Raw genomic sequence first — 18,990 nt, 5'->3', positions numbered from 1 at the left:
GTCCTACGTTCCACGTGCGTGCGTGTGCGTGTGCGTGTGCGCAGCTGCTCTTTGCTCCTGCCAACGTGTATGTAGAAGGCGGGTGTGCATGTCCGTGAGTGTGAATGCGATGCTGTGCTGTCTATGCCGGTTGCCGATGTGGACGATTCGGCTTCGTCTCCTCTTGCGCGCCTCCTCTCCGCCCTCCCTCTTTCGTCCGTTAGTTTGCGCTCGCTGCTCGTGGTAGTTGTCAGCATCGTCGTCTCGGTTGATGGTTCGGCCCATCGCGTGGTTCTTCACGCGTTGGCGAAGCGAAACGAAACGCATCGTTGCTCTTGTTTTGTGTTCTCGCTTCCACTATGTGCTCCATCTCCATCTCCGCCCTCCTTCTGTGTGTGCCTGTTTCCGTGTGTGTGTGTGTATGTGTGTGTGTGTGTGTGATTGCGTGTGCGTCTCTACGTATGCCATTCTCGCTCGCTCCTTCTTTTCCCCTCTTCTGCCACGTCTCTTCGTGGAACGCGACCACACCGAGCACCCACCCCGTCTTCTGCCTTTCTTCCGTGCTTTCTCTCCCTGCCTCCAGCCACTGCCTTCACAGTGGTGTCTCTCTTCCTCTTTGTGTGCACGCTCATTGTGTAGCCGTTGTTGTGTGCCCTGTACTCCTCGCATCTCCTCCGCTGCAGTCGTCGACACCCATTCTCTCTCTCTACCTGTTCCGCTCTTCTCTTACGTTTACATCATTATGGTACCGTGAAAAGAGCGACTGCGCCGATACGGTCGAGCGTAGCTGCACACACACAAACACACACACACACACACACTTAAAGCACTCGGTCTCATCCTCTCCATGTTGGAGAGCGCGTGCTTGTGAGCCGTGCGTACTTTGATGTCAGCATACATATGTTCAGCATCTGCTCCTGACGGAGGAAGGTTTATGTTTTCCTGTTTCTTCTTCGTCTTCCCGTGGTGGTTGGGGAGGGGAGGAGTGGGCAGTGTTGTCTTGTGAGGAGAAAGATCTCCACAAGCCATCGATCGCGTTTATGTCTTTCGCATATGTGTGCTTGCGAACTTACATCTGGGCGTACTCGTGCCGGCGCATCAATGTTCACGGGGGCGGCATCGGGCTGTGGTGGACGTGGTGGGTGCATCATGCGCACGCTCAAACGCATGGAAACAAAGGGCTTGAGCTTTCCTCTGTAAACTCGACTCGGAGGCAAGCAAGCGGCTAGCCGCCTTTGTCTCTCCGCCCGCCGCCGGCCGGCCACAGTGCAGTGCGGATCATCCTTCACCTTGCCGCATTCTCCTTCCAAATCTTCTTCTTTCGTTCGGCCTTCCTTGTACGCTTGCGTGTGTCTGTGCGTGCGTGCGTGCTTGTTCGCGGTGCTCCGCACCCTTACCGCTCTCGCCCTTGCCAATGCCTGCTCTCGCAGAATAGCACTGGCACACACACTCTACACTCCAGCACGCCACGCCCATCTAGGCATACGCACACCGGAAGGGGGAGGGGCACAAGCACTTGCTTTAGAGACTGAGAGTACTCTATGGGCAACCAACTCGCGGCGACGGCCGCCGTTGATCTCGCCAATGTATCGGGTGATCTGGAGCTCGTCGCCCCTCTCGGCGCAGAAGGCCGCAACTACTTTGCCACGTTCCACTGCCTTGCATACACCCCATTGACGGCACCAGCCAGCAATGAGAATCACGCGCGAGTGTCGAGCCACGGGGGCGCCGTGTCTTGCCCTCATAACTCGAATGCCCCTCAGTGCTTTTACGGCTTCATTTCGGCGGAGGTTGGTGGCACTCCTAGCGGCAGCGGCGTCCGCCATCAGAGGCCCGAGTACCGGCCCAACAACTTCTTCCGCGTTTCCCCAGTCCCCTTGCCAGGTGGGGCGTCTGCCGATTCCTCGTCCCCATGGGTGGTGCCATCGCCGTGGGTGGCTGGACGTGGGCGAGGACGTGGACGAAGCTCAGGCGACGCCGGCGGAGGTGTCGACTTGTTTTATGGCCTAAGCGACTCCGAGGCGAGCACAACACAGCTCCTGGCTCGCGAACGCGCCGCGTGGCATCAAGCGCGGTGGCGCCAGCGTCTGCCAATGACCAACCGTCCGTGGCGTGCCGTACCGTCCTCGCTGCGGCCCGATGTGGGATTAGGGCGTGGCGCTGCCGCAGATGCCGCGATGAATGGCTGGTGCCGTGACACACGCTCTAGCGCCATGCCAGCCGCTGGTGGCAGCCACTACAGCATTCTTTTCTCTAGCTCGAATAGCAGCTTGCCGTATGGCAGCGGCTTGGTGCCTGGTTCACCGGTACAGCAGATGACGCTGCGGACTGCCACCCCGTCTCCGTACGCCACGGCGGTGTCGGCGAAAGCGGGCCGGACTCCAAACATTGATGTCCTGGTCGCCGGCGTGAACGGGGAGTGGCGGAGCAACTACGGCAACTACGTGCAGCTACTTCTGCGCAGAGGTGCCGGCGCTGGGCTCACGCCCTCCTCTGCAGTCGCTGCCTATGGTGGTCTTCGCCCCACTTTACCCCCTGCACCAACGAGCGCCGGCCTGCTGTCGTCATCGACGTCGCTTCAGCAGCGCTACCTGGTCGAGGACGTCGTCACCAAGGTGTTTGTGCGCACCCCTGACGATCCCGGCCAGGCGTACTTCCTCAAATATGTGCACGAGATGATGGACAACGCCGGTGAGCAGCTGCGCATTGTCGACTCGACACTGAAGCGCACGACTCCGCGCAACTGCCTGTGGTACAGCCTTGTCTGCGAGGGAGACGGCTTCTGTGTGCTGCAGCGACCCTACATCGCCTTCACGCTTCGTGAGCGTCTCGTGGCCCGCCCTGTGTGGACGGCGCAGGAGAAGCTCTGTATTGTCTATCAGCTGTTAGAGGCGGTGGCGCGCCTGCACGAGACCTACGGCCTCACGCACGGCGACATCAAACCGAACAACGTCCTCGTGCAGAGCACCGGCGTGCTGCTGCTGTCTGACATGGCCCTTTTCAAGCCATGCCAAATGCCGCTCGACAGCCCGCTGCTGTTCGACTACTACTACGATACGGACGAGAACAGGGCGTGCTACGTGGCTCCCGAGAAGTTCAGCGACCAGCCGCTGCCCACGCCACCGCCGGAGAGCAAGACGCGGGGCAGTGCAACCTACAATGTGAGCAACGTCAACTTCGATGGCCACACGGCCTCGATGGATGTCTTCTCGACGGCATGCGTCGTGCTGTTCCTTTACAAGGAGGAAGATCCGCTGACACTGTCGCAGGTGCTGAGCCTGCGTCACCTGGCCAACACCGAGGCACGCGAAGCGTTTGTGGCGCCCGTTTTGCGCGACGCCAACGTGCCCGCTGCGCTGCATCCACTGCTGCTGCCGATGCTGTGCGCCACCGCGGAGGAGCGACCGTCAGCGCGCGAGCTGGTGAACCGCGGGCTGCAACAGCGCATCTTCCCTGCCTCGCTCCCTTACCTGTACGAGTCCGTGCTGCCTCGCCTCCTCACCACATCTCCAGGCACGCGGCTGGTACTCCTCCACAACCAGCTTGAGGCGGTGCTGCAGAGATGCGAGGTGCTAGACACGACGCCAGAAGGTAACGGTGGCAGGTCGTCGACGGCTGCGATTGATGCAGCGGCGTCCGCTGAAGCGGTGGGCGCCAATGCAGCTGGCTTGGCGGCGGTCGCGTCCCCATCTCGCCAGCTGGCCGTGTCTCTCCTTCTACCTCTTCTTCTTCAAACCTTGCACAGCAGCTGCACGAGCGACGAGGCGGCTTACCGCGGCCTGCTCTGCCTGCGCCGATGCGCGTCGTACTGCAGCTTCACCTGCCTAGTGGACGCAGTGCTACCACACGTGCTCTTTTACGTGAACAACGATGCCCACGTCTACGGACCGTCAACGCGCCTCATTGCACTGCGGCTGCTCAGCTCCATCTCGGAGGTCATCGCGCATCATCTCACGCTCAGGTCGCCGCAGCGTTTGAGTGGCACCGTGACACCTTCGCGCGATGCGGCCGCTGCGAAGCCCGGCGACACGGGAGAGGGCTCTGCCGTGCCAGAGGAGCAGTGGGCACTCATGGAGCATCTTGTGCTGCCGTGTCTGTACGGCGTCCTGCGGCAGGCGGAGCAGGAGTCCACGGCAGTGCTGGTGGAGGTGGCAAGTCGGCTGCCGCGACTGCTGCTCCTGTCACGCTACATCACGGAGCGGCGGCAGCTCTTATACGGGGCCGATGCGGTGATGACGAAGTCAACAACGTTTGAGAGTCGGCCTGGCCCGCAAGGGCACCGTGCCCGGCAACCGGAAGATGCTGTGCACGAGCAGCAGAGTCACCACGACCCGCTGCACGCGAAACCGCGCCGCCAGGCCAGCCAGCATCTCTCTCCGAACAAGGGAGGCGAGGAGGACCACAGGGTGAAGGCGGTGGCAGCGCCAGTCACGCCAAATTCGACGTCGATGCCACCATCGCCGCTGCCGCCGCCCCGCAGCAGCAGTGACGCGCTGTACTTCAGCCCCACCGATGTTGCCACCCTGAGCGAGCAGAGCATCAGCGGTGGCACGCGGGCGAGGTTGGCTCCGGCGGCGCGCCACACTGAAGCTGGCAAGTCGGCGAACGAGGTGAGCGATGCAGATGGAGAGAATGCAGGCGACGTGCACGGTGCCAGCGCTGCTGGCACGCAGCAGTACCTCGCCCAGCTCCACTGCCTCCTGACGAACGGCTGGAGCATGTTGCAGATACTGTACAACCATCCATGCGTCGCCGTCGTCGTGGAGGTCATGCAGCGGTCTTCGAGCACCGTCGCCGCCTTTCTGGGTGAGGAGCGGGTGACAGAGGACTTAATACCTCTCCTCACCACGGCCCTGACTGCGCCGCTGCGGGTGCAGAGGCTGCTCTATTCACAAGCCATCCTGCTGCACGCCCTGCTCCAGCGTCCGCCGACAAAGACGCTTCGGCTGTTTGTGGACGAAGGCCTGCGACACACGGACGACGTGTGCCTCAACAGAACCCTGCACAGTCTCGCAGTTGTGGTGCGCAGCCGAAGGCTGCCGCTGGAGGAGACGATGGCACTTGTCCACCAGACCCTGCCGATGCTGGTTGAGAGTCGTCTGTGGCTGCGCGAGGCGGCGTGCGGCGTCGTTGAGGCGGCTGCACAGACCTACTCGGCGAGCGACATTGCACTGCATCTCGAGTACGCCGTTCGACCGCTGCTGATGCTTCCGGTGCCTCTGGCACACCTGCGCCGCTACGCCGCCACGGCCATCCGGGCTGAGCTGGCTATGCCGTTCATGTCCTTAGGTGGCACGGCGGGGCCGACGCCGTGCAGCTACGTCAGCAGCGCGCCGTTGAGGGAAAGGGCGTCTGCCACCGGCTCAGCTTGCTTGCTAGACGAGGCCATCCTCGAGGATGATGAGCCGATGAACCGGTTGCTGGAAAATGGCACTGGCAGTGGTGATGGGCGACGCGGTCGCCCAGGGCAGTGCCGAGGCTTCGAGGACGGAGGAGGCAACGGAGGCAACTTCAAAGATGTTTTGCCGGAGGTTGTGGCGGTGACTGACTCTTATGCTTCCGCGCCGGCACCGGCGCTCTTGCACGGGCTCCCGCTGACTGAGGCTTCGTCGTCATCTGCGCCAGGATCGAGGATGTCCCGTGAAGCGAGTATTGCGGAGCCTGCAGTGACCGCCCAGCACAGCCGCAGCGCCACCGACACGTGCATAGTTGCCGATGATGGCGGTGACTCGGACGGCATGGCACTTGTCTACCGGCCCACCGCGCGAGAGGTTGCGCGGGTGCAGCTTGAAAGCCGCTCTGGGCCGCTGCACCTCCCAGCTTCTTCCGCGCTGCTGTCACCGCCTCCGTCGGGTCTGACCTCCTCCCATGTGGTCGCCCCATCCACGGCAACGAGCAGTGGCGCTGCGGCCGCGGCGGCGTTGCCAGTGCAGGATTGCCAACTCCCGACTCCGCCGCACAGCAGGGACGTATCGCCGCTGCCCGCCACGCTGCCGCCGCCCTCGGGCGTGATTCGGTGCAGCCTCAAAGGCGGTGGTGGGCGCGTTTTGCACGGCCGAGTGACACCGCCCTCCCTGACCTCACCAGCGGCGGCGGCTAGTACCGCGGTACCGCCGTCCTCCTCAGCACCTTGCTCGGCGTTGCGGCCCACTGCCGCTGCACTCAGCTCCGTCAGCGCTCACATGGGGGCCATCTATGCAGCGGCGCCCTCGCCGTCAGCCAACGGGATCGTGATATCGGCCGGGGCACGAGGTGAAGCTTTTGTGTGGCAGGTCGCCGCGTCGCACACGAGCACAGCTCACGCGCGCGAGCTGTGCTTGGTGGAGCGAGTCGCGTCGGCGGCGTCTGAGGCGGGGGTGCACACCTACACGGCGTGCCAGTGGATCGGTGGGCCAGGTCAGCGGCGAGACTTCACGCTCTCCTCCGCGTCCGCCTCGGCTTCCGGCTCGCTGGTGGCCTTTGCGAGCACCGATAGTGCGGTGAGGGTGCTGGACGTGGAAAAAAATGCGTGGGTGTCGTCCACCGTTGTCGGTGGCACTCCGGAGGGCGGGCTGACCGGGCTGGCGTTGCAGGATCGAGCATCGCTGCTTGTGACGACCGCGGCTGGCGGCCTTCACGTTGTGGACACGCGGTGCCGAGGCAGGGGCCGTGCAGACGAGGAGCCAGCCGTGGGCTCGACCGCCTCAGTGTGGCACACCCGACTCAACCCACTCGACGGTGCACCGAGCTGCGTGTGCCCGCTCTACATGAGCGACAGAGCGTGCGCCGCAGCCGTCGGCACCTACGGCGGCGCCGTGTGCCTGTACGACTTGCGTTATCAACTGTGCGCGCAACGGGTTATCCTTGTCGATGACGGGGCAGGACTAACGTCAGCGTCGGCTCTTGCTTCAGGGCGGCTGTCCATCACGACGGCGTGCGTGGATCCTTTGTCTACGCTATGTCGGAGCTGCCGTCCATCGTCATGGGAGCCGGAGCCGGCGGCGGGGCCGAGTCTGCTTCTCGGCACCACCGGGGGCACGGTGTATCGCCTCCTCCTCCAGAGCGCCAGCTACTGGCCTGCGTTTCAGTGTTGCCGCAACGGTGGCGGTGCCGTACGCACAATGCTGACGCAGCCCACGCACGGCTGCGTCTTCACCGGCAGCGAGGACGGGTATATTCGGAGCTGGTCGACCGACCGCCCAGAGACGTCTCATACTCTGGTGTGCGGGCTGTACCGATCCCCGGCATACACCGTGGAGCGTACCGGCGCCGCGGAGCGGGCGCTGGCAGCGAATGCTGTGCGTGGCGACGCAGTTGCCCCACCGGGCAGCAACGGCAGCAAGGGTCTTGCTTCCCTCACCGTGCGCGAAGGCAGCGACATCCACCACGGCGGCTGCGCTCTTCCGCGACACGCCCCGGATGCGATCCTCGCCTTGTGTGCTGTGCGCACGACCACCGCGTCCTTGGCGTCTTGGGGCTCCAGCAACAGTGGCAGCGGTGGAGGAGGGGAGCCATGCTATCTGCTCTCCGGATCCCGCGACGGCACGCTAACGCTATGGGACAACGACCCTGGACAGCCCTAAAGAGAGGCGAGAGCGAGGGGTTGAGAGTGGTGTGTCTGTGCTTGTGCGCGCTTTTTCCGGTTTACCGGTACGTGCTGCCGCTGTCGCCGCCATCCCTCTGCAAACGCGACCTCGACGCTCCCTTTACGCCCCTCCCCCCACATTGCACGTCTCCTTTACTGAAAAGACGACGCAGTCGCCACCAACTCCCGCTTTTCCTGCGTGCCGTAGCTCATGCTGATGGGGGAGGCAGCGAGAGAGAGAAAGAGCGTGCGTGCACGGTGTGACCGGGATGCCGTATCTGCTTTCCGCCATTGTGTTCGTCTGTTTCTGTTCTGTGTGACCACGCTGCTTTTCGGTGAACAACGCAACGAACACGTGCAACCACACTGAGGGGGCCATGCTGAGGGAGAGTGCGAAAACGGAAACAAGAGGGTCTAATGTCGACTCCTCGTTGTGACGGGGAGGACGGCGAGGGAGGGGGGAGTGACCCGGGCAGTCGGCGCTGCTTCTTGCAAGGCTTTCCAACACTGCACGTCCCTTTGTCCCACCACTCTCCACTCCTCCCCTCATTTTTCTCGCCTCCCCCCTGCTCGCCGTTTTGTTCTGCTGCTGTGTACGTACATGTCTGCGTATAGAGTGATGTGCCCCTTGTGTGCTTGCATTCCTCTACTTGCTTCTCTGCTCTCCCCCTCTCTCTTGCACGGCGTCGAGCCCATCCTCTCTGTGTTGTGGGTCTTCGCCCCTCGGTTGGACCTGTGCCCGGCTTTGTCTGCAGAGAAAGAAGCAACACACACACACACTCTTACAGAGAAACGCAACGGTGCCCCTAATGCACCCGTGATGGCGGTGGCACTGTGCGCACAACCTTCTCTAGCTGTGCGACGACCTCGCCCCCCTCTACTTGGGGGCGAACTACAAAGACGCGTTCCAACGCCACGCTTGATGGTCTTTCTCACATCTCTGCATTCGTGCTGTCTTTGATTTTCCTTCGGTGTGTCGCCCCACCCCACCTCCACTTTTTTCTGCCGTGTGTGTGTGTGTGCCTGTGTGGTGCGTGCAACCCTCATCTTTCTCTGCCTCGCTTTTATTTTTTTTTTGCCCGCGAGTGTGCAAACGCACCCACCACACATTTCCTTTTGCTTTCCATTTTGGGTGCTGCGTCCGCAGGGGACATCTGCTGCACCAGGGCATACACGCAGCCATACACAAATACACACACACACACACAAACACGCAAACTGCCCTGTCGTTTCGGCTTCCAAAGAAAGCGAGACCCACTGCGCGAGGTGCACGCATGGACACACAACGCGCTGACTTGTGTGCCTGTGCGTGTGCTTGTCTTGTAGGCCCCCTCCCCTCCTCAAGAAAATGGGCAGCGATGCAGCCTTCCTGGCGCTGGCGAACATGGCCATTGAAGCTGAGATTCGCACGTACTTTCCCTACACGGCCCTGTATCGCCGTTTATGCAGGGGTGGATCGGAACGCGCGATGGACTACCTGCACCGCGAGTTTTCACCTGCCCTCGTTGACGCTGCTGATGACGGCACGCCTGCAACGGCGGATTTAGTGGCGGGAGTTGCGGCATCCAGCGCTGGGCTATCTCAGACTCAACACAAGCGCAGGCGCGCGAGCCTCGTGGGGGAGCTGCAAAAAAGCCTTGAAGAGTTCGCGGCGGCGACCGCCAGGCTCGTCCGAGCACGACTGGAGAGCACCGCCCTCTCAGGCAAGCAAAGGGAGGTGTGCGATAACGAAGCCGTAACGGTACCGTCGACCCCCGGTGGGGCTGGCGCCGAGCCATACACGGTCACGTGCCGCCGCTGCACCACAAACGTCACATGCACTTACCCCTGCTGGGTGCTTGAAGGCTACGTGGTGCTGTGGGCTGAATCGGTGCTCGAAGTTGAGTGCGTCGCAACAAAAGCAGCCATAGCAGCGTCCTTATTGGCGCCGCCTGTGGTGGCAGCACACACGCAGGGCAACTCGAGCGTGAAAGACTCGCTAGGGCTGCGGAGGCCCAGCGGTGTGATCAATTCCCGTGACTCCCAGGCCGCCAATATACCACACTCCTCTTCGGGACGTCTGTTTTTGTCTTCAAACCGACCACTGGGTCTGCGTCCCCTGCTGCAGCGACTCACCGGCGCGCTTGACGGCTCAGCAGAGGACGCGACCGCACCACCAGCGCCGCTCTCGGCCACCGCAAGAGCAAAAGCGGCTCGCTCTCGCAAGCAGCGGGGTTGCTCTCACTCAGACGGCACCCACCCGGGCGCCTCTACCGGGCCCCCGCCACCGGCGACACAGATGCTCCGACTGCACAGCATGTGCATTGTGAACAGCGACGCGGTGGGCAACGTGCGCCCTGCGTCCTTTGCTCTGCAGTCCGTCCTGCAGCCCGGCTGGCAGACGGCGCTGGAGTGCTACCCGCGACACATGGTGCACTTTGGCCTTTTGGTGTACGCCGCGTGGCACGCGAGCTCACGGACGTGGGAAAGCGTACTATCGCATGGAGACACTTGCAGGGATGGCAGCGCCGCAGCTGGAAACGGCCATACAGTCATGCTCCCGTCGCGCAGCAGTCGAGGTGACGCTGCCCTGCAGAACACGTCCGGAGAGCGGGGTGCATCGCACACATCCGAATCTACGACAGCACCCACCTCGTCGTCGCCTACGCCGGAAGCAGGTGGAGAGATGCGCCCCGCGTCACTGGTCAAGTTGTTGCCTCACACATCACACGACGCAGTCTTGATTCTAGGGCTCGGCGGCAATGTGCTGGGGCAGTGCTTAGATGCGCTGCTGCCTGCCGCGGTGCCGCTGCACGTCGTGGAGGTGGAGCCGGCCGTATTGCAGGCGTGCTGTGAGAACGGACAGTTCCCGGCGATTGACGTAGTGGACGACTGGAGAGGGGAGCTCGACGCGGCGCCGTCGTGCAACGCATTGAAACGGGCATCTGCTCCGCACAAGAAAGACGCCTCGCCTCGCAGGTCCGAAGAGATGTTGGAGACTGCGCCTGCTGCTTCGCTCGTGTTCCCCGCCGTGATGCAGTGGGCCGCAGGCCTGATTCACCGCAAGAGCGCCACACCAGCCGCATTCAGGGCAATGCGTCAACAAGCGCCCGTGCTGTTGGAGAGGTTGGCTGCGCCGCCGTCTGCAATGCCTAGTGGCGCCACAAAACGCGCTACATGCGCGCCAAGCTTGCGCCGTGGATCAGGAACCGTGGTAGAAGCACCGCTGCAGGCGCAGCAAGAAAGGGGCGAGTATGTTTGCTTTCTGCAAGATGCCTACGCCTATCTGCGAACCAGCGCTTCGTTTCCCACTACTTCGACATCGGCCCAGGGTGCCGTTGCTCGGCATCGAGCATTCCACTCTGCTCATGGTGCTGCACATCCTGTTGCTCCCTCTTCACCCACGCAAGAGACTTGCCCGAGGTTTGCGGCGCAGTCACGGACATTGTCATCAAAGCAGGAAAACGAAAGCTCGTCAGCTGTCGAAGACGCGCCTCTATCATCGCAGTACAGCATGATCTTTCTTGATTGCTACGACCCGGATAGGGAACACATGATGCACGAAGGCACGCTTGTCGAGCTCTGCGCGCGGCGGCTGCAGCCTGGTGGTGTACTGGTAGTGAATGCGCATGTGCTGCCAAGCGTGGAGAACTTGCGCCGTGACTTCCTCGGCTGCGGTTTTTCGACTGTGCAGGCGCTGCGGGTGGCCGGACATACGCAGACGGTGGTGGTGTGCGTCGCGCAGGACAAGGCAGCGGACGGGGAACCTGCAGCTGCCGAAAGGCTAGCAAGCAGTGCTTCTTGTGCGCCGATGCTGACCGAGAAGCGGGGCCGGTTCACAGTTCGGCAGATGCAGGTGCTGGCGACGGCCCTCAATGGGGCCCTCCATGTGGCCGGCAGCTCGCCATCAAGCGTAACCGATGGCGGCGATGGCGCTGGGCGAGACAAGGTATCAGCTGCAGCCACCACCAGCACCACCGCCGGCGCCTTTTCCCTCTCCTGTACTTCTCCTCCCCCCCAGCCGGTAACGCCGGCGTTTCGGTTTGATGCGGCATGGCTGAAGTCGTGCCGCCGCGTCGTCGTTCCCCCATCCAAGGTGCCAAGCAGCCGTCGTGCACGGCCAGCCAGCACCACACCGTCACAGGCCTGCTCCATCGACGTTGATCTGCGCGTGTGGGAGCACTACTTTTGAGGGAGAGCGAGAAGGAGGAGGGGAGAGGGGCGGTCAAGGCGTTGCTGCCGTGGTGGCTCACTCCTGGAGAACTGGTACTGGGAGGGAGGCATGGACTGCTATCCGCGGTGTGCTGCATCTTCCGCAACAGAGTAACCTCCCGTGTCTCCCAGGACACAAACCCATGCACAGACGTGTAGATATAGACATGAGCATGGGCACGCATAGACACACACACACACTCACGCATATACATATATACATACGTGATACCCATAGATGCCTGTGAAGTCTGCATAGAGAAGAGAGGAAAAGAGACGTACAGCTTGCACTCTCGCAGAGGAGAAAGGGGGCTTAGCGAAGGTCTTTCGTCCGAGGTGCATCATCGCCGATATCGCGGTGGCAGCGCCACTCTGCCGTCTCGATCATCTTGCCTGAGCAATACTCTGGCATGTCGGCGTCGCAGCAGGGATGACAAGGCATTCCTCCTCCTGGACGCCATCCTCGACCGGCGTGGGAGGGGGTGGTGCATGATGCTGTCGCATGTTTCTTTCATCATCCCATGTGACTTAGACGGCACTCTTCTTCCCTCGCCACCATCCGCCATACCTGCCCACCGCCTTCCGGGCTTCTACTCTCTCTTCTCGACTTCTGCCGGCCTTTACTCATACCCGGCCCCACACACAGACACACAGACACGCACGCACACACACATACACACGGAAAGGTGTTGCGTGCCCTTCCCCTAGTTGCTCTTCCGGCGAGGCGCATACCAGGTCTCCCTCGTCTCTTCTGGATCACAGACACAGACACCTGCTGCAGGGGGCGAAAGAGACAGACGCGCGCCAATGGACGTGTATCGGCAGGCTGCTGAGATTGTCGGCATCGTGCGCGAGGGCAATGGCACGGCCAAGGCGCTGTGTCTGCGAAAGGATATGCAGAAGAAGAAACAGACCTACGCTGTCGTGTGCGAGACGCTGCGCCACTACGAGCTCCTCGAGGACGTGCTGGAGGTGGCGGAGTTCTTTAAGTACTACCCGCAGGCGAACCACGAGTTTGCTATGTGCATGGCCTACGACGTGGTGCTCGGAAAGGGGGTCAACACCCACAACGATAGCACTGCGCGTGCCGTAACGCAGTCGGCTTCGTACCTGCGTGAGGCGTACTGGCAGGTGCGCAAGCACCACGTCATTCCGCCGCGCAGCAACGAAAAGTTGGAAGATGAGGAGGCGGCTAAAACGGAGGGCGGCGCGAGAGGGAAGAGACGCAGCGGCGACGGCGCGTCCTTGTCCCACTCGCTGCAGCTGCCGCGCTACGCTCGTGTCAACACTCTTAAAATATCGGTTGAGGAGCTGGTGAATCGACTGCGCCGCTCCGCAGAGGCGCGCAAGCGCGCCCGTGACACCGAGGGCAATAGCGGCGATGCCGCTGCTAGCTCTCACCCGCAGCAGCAGAGCGGCGACAAGCGTGCTACACGTCGCGCGTCATTGCGGCCGCACCGCCCGCTTCCCGAGTTCACGCAAGACCCTGTTGTGCCGCATTTGCTGGTTTTCCCACCTGGCACGGATCTGCACGCGCACCCGGCGGTGCGCAGCGGTCAGCTCATTCTGCAAGATCGCGCCTCCTGCCTTCCTGCGGCGGTGCTGCTCGACGCTGTCCCTGTTGAGGTGATCGAAGGCGATAAGGCCGGCAGCAGCAAAGGCGTGAAGAAGACGAAGGGTGGCACGGCGCTGTCGAAGGCGAAAGGGAGGGGCAACGAGACGGATGCGGCGGCGCGCAAACCGCTGGAGTACGTTGTCGACGCCTGCGCCGCACCGGGCAACAAAACAACGCAGCTCGCTGCCCTCGGTGCACCACATATCAAGATTATGGCGACCGAGCGTGATGAGCAACGTGCCGAGCTGCTGTCCAAGCGGGTGGCGTCGCTCGGCGCGGCGGACTACGTCAATGTTGTGAGCATGGACTTTTTCCAGCTCTCCTCCGACGACCGCGCGGCGACAGAGGGCATCCTGCTCGACCCCAGCTGCAGCGCCAGCGGCGTCATGACGCGCGTCGACGTGGCTCTTCAGCACTACCACCACGAGCAGCAGATGCCGCAGCAGTGCAAGGGCAAAACGCAGCAGGCCGACAGAAGGCTCTCCTCTCTTCAGGGCGGCCGGCACGGCAGCAATCACGGGGATGCGGACCGTAACGCGGCGGAGGAGGAGGGGCAGCTGGACGACCGCGACCGCGAGGAGACCACCAACAGCGGCGCCATCGACCCTGAGGCACAGGGCAACGAATTCTCAATGAAGGAGGAGCGGGTTGAGAAGCTGGCGCGTCTGCAGCGCAAGCTCCTGGCGCACTCCCTTCTCTCCTTCGACGATTGCCGCACAGTCGTCTACTCCACCTGCTCCGTGCACGAGGAGGAAAACGAGGAGGTGGTGCGGCAGGTTCTGGATGATGAGCGGGTAAAGGCGCGTGGGTGGCGACTGAGCAACATTATGCCCAACACGTGGAAGACGCGTGGCATGGAGAGGGAGGGCGAGGGGCACCCGCTGCACTTCACCATCCGTTGCGACCCGGCGACGGACGCGACAAACGGCTTCTACGTTGCCCGCTTTGACCGCGTGTGCTGAGCGCCCCTCCCCCTCCGTCTCTCTCTCTGTGCGTGTGCGTGTGCGTGTGCGTGTGCGTGTGTGGCTTGGTGCTACGACATACGCACAAGAGGCGATAAAGGACCACCCTTTACTCCCTCGTGTCTTGTCCCCCGTCCTCCTTGAACTGGAGAAGAACAAGCGAAAGACTAATAATAAGAGTCGGCACGTGCGCATGCATGTGTGCGCGTGCGCCTCTCTCTGCGTGAGGTCGCGGGAAGGCGAAGGCAGCGCCGGCCTTGTCGCAAGGTGCGATGTGCAGCCCTTCCGGGGGAGGATCACACCGACCTCACCACCGCGCTTCTGCATGACACACACACACACATACATGTGTGTATCTGTTTCCGTGCATTGATTGGTGATTCTCGTGTAAGTAAACCCCCTGCCAAATTTGGCGCAGGGGTGGAGTAGGATAAACAAGAACAAACACAGCGCATCGAGGGGGAGCGCGAAGCTGCTTCGGAGGCTCTCTCGTTAAAGGGCAGCCACACCCTCCCTGCTCCCCTCCCCCTCCCCCCACCATGGTAGATGCTTTCTCTCGCCCTCTTTGTTTAATGTCGCGTCTTGTTGTCACCAATGCAGATTTGGTGTCGAGCGCTATCTTCGTCGTTGTGTTCTGTGTCTCTGTCTCTCTCTATCTGTGGCTTACACTCCATCTACTGGACGCCTTGTCGGTGGTGCTCATGCACGCGAACACACGCGCGTGATGCGCACACGTACACCTCTCCCTGCTTCTTGCTTTGTGTTGCGTGGGGTACCAGCAACGAGTTTTGGTGTCTTACTTCTTCGTTTACGTTTGTAGCTAGGCTTGTATTAGTTAGTGTGCCTCTCTATTTCTTCCCGCGCGCCTCGAGGAACATATCTACTCCTCTCTTCCCTATCCGGCTAAAATTACGCGCAGACGACGTTCGAGGGTTCGCGCGGCGACTGCCTCTTCCTCTTGTGTCTCTGCTGTGCATGCGTCTCGGCGCATCGGCGCGGGTATCTCTCCATCCCCCCTCACCCCGAGCACGTCTTTACCGTGGTTGGCCCTTTTAGAGCTCCTCTGCACATCCGGCAGTCGAACCCCTCCATCGTCCTCCTTCCACAGCACGTCACCGCAACACACCGCCACGCGCACGACCGCAGAGAGATCGGCGACATCGCAAAAGAAAAGAACGAAGACGACATGGTGCAGGGGTTGTCCTCAGCGAAGGCCGTGCTGGCGCTCCTGAGTGAGGAGGAGAACCTGGTCGTGCTCTTTGCACTCAAGCGGCTCTCGTCCTTGATGGACACGTTCTGGCACGAGGTCAGTGCGAAGCTGCCCCTCATCGAGGAACTTGCCGCCTCCGAGAAGTTGGCGGATGAGACGCGCCGCCTCGCGTCTCTCGTGGCGTCGCAGGTGTACTTCCACCTCGGCGACTACAGCAACTCGGTAAAACATGCGCTCGCCGCCGGCACCGCCTTCGACGCGACGACGCGGTCGCTCTTTACGGACACGATCTTGAGCCGCTGTATTGACACGTATGTGGCATACCAGGAAACGCCGGAGAGCGAGCGAGCGGAGCTGCCGCCAAAGCTGGAGGAGCTCTTCGTCTCTCTGACCAAGTCATGGGTGATGGAGAACGAGACCATGGCGGACTTGAAGGAGATGGTCGGCTTCACCGTGCGTGCGTTCCGGCTGGACTTCCTGGAGAAGGTGCTGCGCCAGGCGCTGAGCAAGACGCACTCGGCCGAGATTCTGAACTTCACCTTCTACGTGGCGAATGTGCTGCTGCAAGACATCACGTTCCGCCGCAAGGTGCTCCGTCTGCTTGCGGACCTGTACACGGATGGTCTCTCCACTATTGACTACTACTCCCTGGCCCACTGCCTGCTGTTCCTTGGCGATGTGGAGGCGACGTCGAACCTTATTTGTGGCTTGTGGAGGGGCGGCAGTAGGATGGTCGCCTTCCAGCTAGCTTTTGACCTCTTTGAGTACGGCAACCAGGAGTATCTCTCAGGCGTCGTCGCCCATTTGGACAAGCAGCTCGGAGTGGCGGAGCAGGCGCTGGCGGTGCAGCCGGCCCCGAGTACCTCTGACGCTGCCGGTGCGGCGGCAGCCCCATCTGCGCCCGCCACGTCCCTGTCCCCCACGACGACTGCCGGTGATGCGTCTGGCGCACCGGTAGCCGCGGCGGTGCCGGAGTCGCCGGAGCAGAAGCTGCTCTCCGTTCTCAGTGGTCAGGTGACGACGAACCTGAACGTGAAGTACCTTTACTCTCGCTGCGTCGCCGACGTGTACGTGCTGATGCATATCAAGAAGATGACTGACCCACGCAACTCGGTTATTCACAACGCCACGGTGGTGGCGAACGCGTTCATGTACAGCGGCACCACGATGGACGGCTTCTTGCGCGACAACATGAAGTGGCTCGGCGCTGCGCAGCACTGGGCCAAGTTCACCGCCGTCGCCAGCACTGGTGCCATTCACCGTGGGCACACGGAGGAGGCGATGCGGGTGCTGGAGCAGTACCTGCCGAAGGGCCCAAGCGTGCCGACGCTGCCGTACCAGGAGGCAGGTGCGCTGTACGCGCTCGGCCTCATCTACTCCCCGCTCGGAGCCACGCGTGACCGCAGGACTATTCAGTACCTTGAAGAGAACTTGCAAAAATTCTCGACAAACGTGCAGATGGTCCACGGCGCCTCGCTCGGCATCGGCCTCACGGCGATGGGGCTGCAGGACGAGGGTCTCTACGACGCCCTCTTCACGTGCGTGACGGGCATGGACGCGGTGGCGGCCGAGGGCGCGTCCGTTGGCGTCGGCATGCTCATGCTTGGCAGCGGCAACGACATTGTCTTGCAGAGTCTCAAGAACGTCGCATACGAAGAGAACCAAAAGGAGAAGGTCATACGTGGCGTGTGCATGGCCATGGCGCTCATCAACCTCGGCCGCGAGGACGAGGCGCTCCTGTTGGCGGAGGAGCTGCTCGAGAGCGGTGACCCGTGGGTGCGCCTGGGCGGCTGCTTCGTGCTCGGCCTGGCCTACGCCGGCACCGAGAACGCGAAGACGATTGAGAAGCTGCTTAGCGTCACAGTGAAGGACATGTCCGATGACGTCCGCCGCACAGCTGTGACCATGGTCGGCTTCCTGACCTTCAAGGACCCGAACCTGTGCCTCGATCTGATTCGCGTGCTCGTGGACAGCTACAGTCCGCACGTACGCTACGGTGTAGCGATGGCGCTGGCTGTGAGCGCGGCCGGCACCGGCAACGCCGCCGTCATCGACGTGCTGTGGGACATGCTGGAGGACATTGTCGACTACGTGCGCCAGGGTGCCGCGATGGGGCTTGCCATGGTTATGGTGCAGCTGACGGAAAAGGAGAACCCGAGAGTGAAGGATTTCCGCCTGTTGTTGGAGAAGAAGATCGAGGACCGTAACGAGGGACGCTGCTCCAAATTCGGCTACGTGCTTGCCTCCGGCCTGCTCGACGCGGGCGGCCGCAACTGCACCTTTGCCTTGCACAAGCAGCGCCACCGCCTCGACAAGGCTGTCGTCGGCGTCTTCATGTTCCTGCAGTACTGGTACTGGTACCCGTACCTGCTCATGATCACGCTGGCTATGCAGCCCACGTGCATCATTGGCCTGAACGAGTCGCTGGAGCTACCCGAGTACACCTTCAAGTCCAACGCCCCTCCCAGCACCTACGCCGTGCCCAAGTCGGTGCTGCAGGAGAAGAGGGTGAAGACGTCCGAAGTGCAGGCGGTCGTGCTGTCCACAACGCGCAAGGAGGAGGAGCTGCGGCAGCGCCGTCACCAGGGGCCTGGAAGCCCGGGGTTGGCTGCCGGCGCCTCCGCGACTGGCGCGCCTGGCGGTGATGGCGGGGCTGCTGAGGCGGGCAGCAAGAGGGGCGGCGACAAGGACGGCGGCGGTGAGTCTGGAGAGGCGGCGGAGCAGGAACCGGCCTTTGAGCTCCTTCACAACCCGGCGCGTGTGACGGCGCATCAGTTTTCCGTCATTTCGCACGACGTAGACGTGCGGTACGTACCGCTGAAGCCGAAGCCGATGGGCATCTGCCTTTTGAAGGACACGAAGCCTGAAATGGGTGCCGAGGTGCTGGTAGCGCCTGTGGTGCTGTCGGACCGCGACGAGGCCCCTGTGCCGGAGCCCTTCTCCTACCCGTAGAGCAGCAGCATTCGCGGATGAGGAGGGCGCGGGCTGTGCTGCACAGACGCATGCAGGCACCCAAGCAGACTGACGCACACTTGCCCGAGGCCTCACGACGGCACTACGACAGATGCCAAAGCAGCTCGCCAGCTTTTTTTTCTTTCCTTCGGAGTTTCATTAGGCGCGCCGCATACATCAGGGCGACCTTCGCCCTCTTCCCCCCGGCCTTTTGTATCCATCTCCTCTGCGTCCTGTTTCACGGTCGATGATTCGTCTCTCTGTAAGGTGTGGGGCGGGTGCCTCACCCGCTTGGGCTGTCGTTATCGCGCCTGTACGTGTGCTGACCTCTTCATAAAGAGCGGAGCTGCAAAATGACGAGGCCAGGAGAGGGTGTACAGGTGTGTCTCGGTTTATTGGGGAGCACCACCATCACGTGGCCCCCGTAGGGGGCGTGTGCGTGTGCGTGTGCGTGGGGGAGAGGGGCGATTAGAGGAAGGGAGGGGGGAGGAGGNAANGNNCCNNNNGNNGGNCGCAG

General features: G+C 62.2%; 4 protein-coding genes across 4 annotated transcripts; all 4 read left to right on the top strand.

Annotated features, from left to right (window-relative positions):
- Positions 1-2,654: 2,654 nt before the first annotated feature.
- LINJ_28_1880 (putative protein kinase) lies at positions 2,655-7,541 on the top strand (the record flags this gene model as incomplete). The annotated part of the gene is made up of 1 exon (XM_001470178.1): positions 2,655-7,541. The coding sequence occupies one exon, from the start codon at positions 2,655-2,657 to the stop codon at positions 7,539-7,541; it is 4,887 nt and encodes a 1,628-aa protein (XP_001470215.1).
- Positions 7,542-8,891: 1,350 nt separating this feature from the next.
- Positions 8,892-11,714, top strand: LINJ_28_1870 (conserved hypothetical protein; the record flags this gene model as incomplete). Its single annotated transcript, XM_001470177.1, has 1 exon — positions 8,892-11,714. The coding sequence occupies one exon, from the start codon at positions 8,892-8,894 to the stop codon at positions 11,712-11,714; it is 2,823 nt and encodes a 940-aa protein (XP_001470214.1).
- Positions 11,715-12,541: 827 nt separating this feature from the next.
- LINJ_28_1860 (conserved hypothetical protein) lies at positions 12,542-14,311 on the top strand (the record flags this gene model as incomplete). Its single annotated transcript, XM_001470176.1, has 1 exon — positions 12,542-14,311. The coding sequence occupies one exon, from the start codon at positions 12,542-12,544 to the stop codon at positions 14,309-14,311; it is 1,770 nt and encodes a 589-aa protein (XP_001470213.1).
- Positions 14,312-15,497: 1,186 nt separating this feature from the next.
- On the top strand, positions 15,498-18,473 carry LINJ_28_1850 (putative proteasome regulatory non-ATP-ase subunit 2; the record flags this gene model as incomplete). Its single annotated transcript, XM_001470175.1, has 1 exon — positions 15,498-18,473. One exon carries the CDS (start codon positions 15,498-15,500, stop codon positions 18,471-18,473), a length of 2,976 nt encoding a protein of 991 aa, XP_001470212.1.
- Between the last annotated feature and the right edge of the window lie 517 nt (positions 18,474-18,990).

This window comes from Leishmania infantum, chromosome 28, assembly GCF_000002875.2.
Source record: "Leishmania infantum JPCM5 genome chromosome 28".
NCBI lineage: Eukaryota > Euglenozoa > Kinetoplastea > Trypanosomatida > Trypanosomatidae > Leishmania > Leishmania infantum.
Note: the sequence above shows the minus strand (reverse complement) of the source record. Positions and strands in the feature narration are given on the sequence as shown.